This window comes from Cibotium barometz, chromosome 57 (assembly GCF_041138505.1).
Source record: "Cibotium barometz isolate CiBa-2024 chromosome 57, ASM4113850v1, whole genome shotgun sequence".
Classification (NCBI taxonomy): domain Eukaryota; kingdom Viridiplantae; phylum Streptophyta; class Polypodiopsida; order Cyatheales; family Cibotiaceae; genus Cibotium; species Cibotium barometz.
Window position 1 is genome coordinate 35,340,913 of NC_141102.1, and position 7,224 is coordinate 35,348,136.

Here is a 7,224-nt window from a genome sequence, read left to right on the forward strand (position 1 = left end):
ATGCTCGAAAGACATGTAAAGAACATGTAGATCCAAAATCAAATAATACAATAGACTCCTACATGATAGGAAAAACAGTTTATGAGCATTTCACAATTTTCATCAATGGTCAAACCTTGGAAACATAAAAAATGAAAGAAGCTCATAATTTATGATGGAAGCTGAAAGCTGAACAAACATGCCCATTTTGGGGCAATCTAAAAAAAAACGAAGGGATAAAATCAAAGGTGTAGTCTTCATTTTTGGTCAATTCTGATTATCCAAAAAAAAGAAAAAGTGAAGCGCCAGCTGTGCTCCATGGGGCCCGCAGTGCGAAACCAAATTCCAATTGCACCAGCGGCCAGACTCGTCACGCCACTGCCTTCATTTCGGCAAGCAACCGCACGTTCTTCGCCTTCAAGCTTTTATTACGTGCTCTTCCATATGACTTCAATTTCATACCTTTCATTGATTCAGTAATCCAACGCAGTTCCTTTTGGTCCAAAGAGATTATTGTACGCTCCGGCACCCCCCTTCCTCCAACTCTGGTCACACAACAAGCATGGTATTTGCTCTCATATTTATACTAATTCTTGAATGCTGCCTAACAAAGCCTTTTCTTAATTATAATCTGCCTCTACCAACGCCTTTCTTAATTCGCAACCACCAATTTTTTTTAATTTTTTTTTTAAAGTTTGGGTGTGATAATCTCCTAATTAAGCATCTAATGATGGTTTTTCTTTCTGTTTGGCTTGCTCCAATGCTTTGTTGTTGACTCGTGTTTGCAGAGGCATGTGCTGCTCGATGAAACGGAGAACGGGAAGTCAGCTGCCTTGCTGGATAACAATGAGAAGGGCATGTCCATGGATTGGCTGGGACGGCCGGCTGATGATCGCCTCGATTTAGGTGGCTGGAATTGCTCCTTATGCACTCTTGGTAAGATTGCAATTGAGTCTTTGCTTGATTAGTACTATGAAAGTGCAGCTTATTCACTGTAATTGCTTGATTAATACTGCCTGATCTATCGCCTTGTAAAGGAAGACCCGTTATCTCTAACACGGATCTGTATCGGATCTGTAGGAGCGTTTGGGCTTGCTTTTTCAGCCTTCTTTGGCATTGCTGCCAATCTGGTGATTTATTTGGTCCAAGTTTGGGGGGAGACCAATGCCGCGGCAGCCAACGGCGTGACGAATCTCATGGGCACCACATTCATCTGCTCTTTCGTAGGAGCTTTCATAAGCGATGCTTATATGGGGCGCTTGTGGGGCTCTGTAGCCTTTGAGATCCTCTCAGTGCTGGTAATTCCTCTGTGGGAAGTCAAATTATGCTGGAATTGAGATAATTAGCATTTAATTCCATGATTTCTAGCATTTTTTATCTTTTGAAATGTGATATGTGCAGAGCTTCGTATCGATCAGCTTAGCAGGTTTGTTGATATCAAGGGACTCATCATCGCCGACAGCAGCAACGTCGGCATTCTTTCTGGTGTCCCTGTATACGATGGCATTAGCAACGGGATCAACGTTCCCAAGCCTAACGTCATTAGGGGCAGATCAGCTCAGGTCAAACGAAGACAGTGGGAAGTATTTCACGCTGGTGGCGATGGTAATAGGGGCGGGCCAAATAGTTGCAACGACGGTGGTGACGTACTTGGACAACAGGCGCATGTGGGTGTGGGGCTTTTGGCTGTGCACGGCGGAGGCGGGGGCTGCGCTACTGTTGAGCCTGGCGGTGGCAAGGGGGTGCCGCCAATACAGGGCCGCCGGAAACCCCTTCCTGCGCGTCGTCCAAGTGCTGGTGGCGGCGTCAAGGAAGCGCACGGTCGTCCCACCAGAGGACCCCTCCCTCCTCCACGAAGCCCAGGGCCCACTCTCGGCTATCCCCGGCTGCCGCAAGCTACGACACACCAACTCCCTGAGGTAACCTAATACCTTACACAAAAAAAAAAAAAATCTCAAACAAAATCTATCTAATTAGTCCAATAATACAGCTTGACATAGGCAGAGAGCTCATAGCTCTTTAATTTATTTTTGTCCCTTTTCTAGTTCTATATATTATCCCTAGCTCAGATTTTCTTTTCCATTTCTATATATTATCCCTAGTTGGAGAGCTTATCCATAAAGCGCATCCATGATCCATCTTGACTTTTCCCCATTCTCTACCATCACTAGATTCAATGGACCTAACGTCACTTTTTCTTTTCGTTTTTCTTTCTAGCTTCCTTGACAAAGCCGCAGCATTGCCCACAACTGAACACAGCAACCAGACCAGCAGCTCTTGGTACCTATGCACCGTCACCCAAGTCGAGGAAGTTAAATGCCTCCTACGTGTCATCCCCGTTGGCATTGCATCCACATGCATAGCTGCCGTCGCAACACAAATCAACACGTTGTTCCAAGAGCAAGCGGCTGCCATGAACACACAGGTGGCTGCATGGTTAGTCATACCTCCTGCTTCGATAAATCTCTTCTCTATTGGAGGGTCGATTCTCACCGGGATGATAAACAATGCGGGTGGAGCGCGACTGCTAGGTTGCTGTCTTGGCGGAAGGAAAGGGCACACTCGTAGAGCAACCTCTCTCCAAATCCAAGGCGTGGCCATTGTGGTTGCCATCACTACCATGGTGATAGCTGCACTGGTGGAGGCCCATCGCCTTAATGTTGCACATTCAGGTGCCCTCCTTTCTGTTCTGTGGCTCATCCCACAAAGCTTTCTTGTTGGTGTTTGCACAAACCTCGTATACGCTGGAAGCCTCGATTTCTTCTACAACGAGGTTTCAGACGGAATGCGCACAGTTAGCAGCTCCATTAGCTTGCTTTTTCTTGGTGGAGGCAACTACCTCAGCTCCATCTTCATCACTCTTGTTACTGACATTACCACACAAGGTGGGCACTCAGGGTGGATACCAAGTGACTTGAATGATGGCCATGTGGACTACTTCTATTGGTTTCTTGCATCTTTCTTGGCATTCACTCTTGGACTCTACCTTGTTTATGCCCATTTCTATACCTATAGAGATACCTATATGGACGATAATGTAGAGCCTTAAGTCTTATTATTCTTTAATCGTGGCAAAAATTGTCCATTACTCTCTAGATTTTTCACACCAACTCATGTAACAATTCAAACATCATCATTGTGAAGCCTTAGTCAACAACAAATTGTTGAGTTGAATATGGAAAATTCTTTGTTTGTTTCTTCTCATGTCTATAAAAGAATAGTAATACTAAATTAATGGCACGCCATATATATAGTACACTCACACATACAAAAGCGCTACTGTGTAGCTCTCCCTCGAACATATTGTTTTGCAGTGAGGTAACAGGCTTGCGGCCTCCCCATCCCCTTCCCACAAAGTACCACAAAGAACCACAGTCATCAAAAGTAAGCAACTTAGAGGGATATATTTATTGTAACAGTCATCAGAGGAGAACTTAAAGGATTATCAGATCTGGCAGGGATTAGCATACGTGATGCAGATGTGACATGCCTCTGTTAACCTTCTTTGCATACTTGACATCCAGCTGAATCATGTACACCCTTGTTTACCAGATCCGGAACTGACATGTTATGCCACACATCGTTCGTAGAGTGGGGCTCATGTTGCATACTATACCCATAACATGGCCATGCTCAATTAAGGCCTAGCTGCCCTCGCAGCTGGGTGAACCTGTATGTCCAGAAATGCCTATCCCCCACAGGTGTCTAAACACGTGTCCCCTTACAACCACTTCACATCCCTGCAACAACATTCTGTCACAAAGACAAAGACCATTCTGATTTTAGCTTTGTTACATTTAAATCCTGACACTGATTCTGAAGAGAGAAACAACTGAAGTAAATATCCTGGTCAAGCTTGATGTAAATGATGATATTGTCTATGAAACATTGTATAAGTGGAGATGCATATAGTTATAGACCCTTGTAAGTGCCTACCTCTATCTGCCTGCTCTACTGCCAAAATGAATGGATTTGATGCCACCGCATATAGCAAAGGTGACAGTGGGCACCCTTATCTAACTGATTTCTGGAGAGGGAACCTGACCACAACAAACCCATTAAGCAAGAGTTATGGAAAAGCACCTTCCTTTTTGCAAGCCCAAGTTTCTCTATGGTAGCCTGGCAAATGAGCTCTTATATCACAGGTTGAATTATGTATGTCCATTATCTTGATCATAATCTCCATGCCTTTATGCATCCTCCAATCCATGCACTGCCACCATGTCATTCTAGGCAAACATCATGACCCACCCAAGCAGTTACAACTCCTCTGTATATCCTCAGCATTCAGTTCCATATTGAAGTCCCCAGTCCAAACCACCTCCTGCTGAAAATTCAATTGTGCAATCCACTCTCACAGCTCCTTTTTTAAAAAACCACACACCGAGAATACTTTCCACACTGGGTAAAAAACACATACTAGGCCAGATGGATGAGTGGCTATTAGCTGTGGTTGAAAGCTTTTATGTGCAATAGATAAAACACCCAGGTAGCTAGGTGTACCTTTGAGAAGAATGCGAGGTAGAGAGCTATAAGATCTACCTCTACTTGTGTTTGTGGAGAAGGTGTACTCTTGCATATTTCTAGACTCTAGACATTCATCTCCTCAAGATAAGAAGGCTATAAGATCCTCAAAGTTTGGAAAGTTTTCTCGAGTTCGGATAGATGTACGAAATTGGTTACACTCTTTGCCAAGCACATTCAATGTGACCGAGACCAAGTCCAAGTTGTCATCAAAAGGAGCTCCAATAAAGCCGAGGGCATCCGTGAGCCCTTTGACTTCCAATATGTAATCATTGATAAGCATCTTATTCCTCTACACATTATGCAGCTCTTGCTTTAATTGCATCTTTCTTGCCTTGATACTTATGCTATATAGCTTAACCAAGGTATCATTGCATCCTTAGGTATCGTTGCATCCTATATATAACAAATCATAACATTCGACAGGCTTGCAGACAACCAACATATCACTTTGTTGGCTCTCTCATGCCACGATTTAAAAGCTTAAACCTATTTTATGGAAGCTCGGGCTCCTCGTCATGTGAAATAAACTCCTAGTATCTTTTTCATGATGAAGTTTCTCATCCTAAACTTCCATGCTTGGAAGTTGTTCTTGTCCAACTTCTCGCTCACAATGTAAGATAGATTGTAAGACATAATTACTTATAATAAAATTGGTATTGTAAACCTATTATACATCATGTTTATGTGACCGGTCACATAAACATACACATATTCACTGACAACCTATAAATCTCAGATTTTTTGCATAAATAAAGTATTGTGCAACTAAATTTTTGTCGCAACTTTATACCAAACCAAAATGGGCATATACAATCAAAATCGACACTTTCATAGAGTACATACATACGGAAAGTTTTGCAGCAAACAGGACCCAAAATGGTCTTGATCCAAATTCAGAAATAACTATAATGTCCCTTAGATTCCCCGGGAAGGGACCTGCAAGATGCGACTGTATCTTTCTATTATGCCTGTTTGCTGCTCTTGCCTAGGAGCTCCCTGCAGAGATTTGAAATTCGAAGAAACGCAGAGCAGCGATATCATGCATCCCACAGGAAGGATGGTTAACTGAGCGATTCCACACAGCATAAAGGGCATGCATGCGCATTCACATCCAACGCTGGCTTTCCAAATCCATCAACCTCAATCAAACACTTCACATTTACATTTGAGGGTCGCGATCTGGCCACGTGCTCGACGGACGTAGCAAAGATTCCCCGTCCTTTCACACATGTTTGTACATTCGGTGCGGGCCATCTTCACATCTTCTCCAATAAGTAATGCTTGCCTTTATTTATTTTTTTTTGTGAATAGTGCAATCAAAAAAGGCAATGTGCTAGCCATTCCTAAGGGTGATGAAAAAACGTGGAGCTTACTTGACATGAAATTTTGAATGATGAGAAAAAGTGGAGCCTTTAGGGTACAGAGGTAGGTACTAGGGGTGTTGGAAAAAACGTACAGCCTACTTGATGTGAATGATGAGAAAAAGTGGAGCCTTTAGCTAATGGGGCAAGTGTCAGGTGTTGGCTGATCACTATGAAAGATTTTAGGTCACACCATCTCAGTGACTTAGAATATCACCTAGACTTGAAATTGGTTATTAAAAAGTGCCCCTTCATCAGAACTCTTTTTGGTGTTTTCTTAAAGGGTGCCATAATCTTGGCCCCTCTAACTTACTTGTAGCCTAGAAAAATCAAAGTCAATCCCTCTCAATCAATAGTTACAAGTAGGTGACCCTTCATCAAAACTCATTTTGGTGTTTTTTGCCCAAGTACTTTTGCTTGAGCCTAATAGTAGAGCCCATGCCTCCCAAAATGGAGGCGTTGGGTTCGAATCTACCTCGTGGCATATAATTTCAGTACCCACTAGCAATTTTTACATAGCTAAAGTTTTGAATATGGCTAAGGTCTCCAATTTACAAAGGCAAGCCAAAGAAGCCAATGTAGTGTTATAATCTTATCTCTAGATGTGGGAAAATATCTTAATAGTTCTTTTCACAAAATTTATACTTGTATTTTTATTCTTGTTCTTATCTCTAAATTGTGGAAAATTATTTTAATAGTTCTTTTCACAATATTTATATTATTCTTGTTCTTATCTTTAGATTGTGGAAAAATATTTTAATAGTTCTTTTCACAAAATATTATATGCATATTTTTATTCTGGTTGTTATGCATAATAATCACCAGTACAATTATAAGACTACAATACATTAACATCCCCTCCCAGCTAAAGTATATTTTTATTGTGGATGTTATGCATATATATCCCATAACAATCACTAGTACAATACATTAACCCCCCCTCCCAACCACGAGAGAGAGAGAGAGAGAGAGAGAGACCGTCACAGACAAAGAGAGAGATGGCAATATGTGTGATGGCAATATGCGTGTCAAAATCGAATTAAAAAATAAATCATCCCAAGTGTAAATTTTCCATCATAATCATCACCTAATCTCCCAAATCTTAAGTTGATTCAAGGTCTAAAACCTTACTTTAAAGGCATATCTCATCTATCTATACAAGATAAAGGACGACTGCCCCTCCCTCCACGTGGGCAAAGGAGGAGGCTTTTATTCAAATCTATCTTCTATCTTCTATCTATACAAGATAAAGGAAGAGTCCCCACCCCTTTACGAGGAGAAAGGAGAGAGAGAATTTTTGAAAAGGAGAAAGGAGAAGAGAAGACAAGTGTTTGGGGGTTTCTTTCTCACACGCCTA

At 42.0% G+C, this 7,224-nt stretch overlaps 1 protein-coding gene across 1 annotated transcript; it reads left to right on the forward strand.

Moving 5' to 3' along the window:
* The first annotated feature begins 348 nt into the window (after nt 1-348).
* LOC147606698 (protein NRT1/ PTR FAMILY 8.2-like) lies at nt 349-3,177 on the forward strand. Its single transcript, XM_086791804.1, has 5 exons — nt 349-544; nt 768-915; nt 1,060-1,277; nt 1,381-1,898; nt 2,197-3,177. The coding sequence occupies exons 1-5, from the start codon at nt 542-544 to the stop codon at nt 3,026-3,028; spliced, it is 1,719 nt and encodes a 572-aa protein (XP_086647930.1). The 5' UTR covers nt 349-541; the 3' UTR covers nt 3,029-3,177.
* The last annotated feature ends 4,047 nt before the right edge of the window (nt 3,178-7,224 follow it).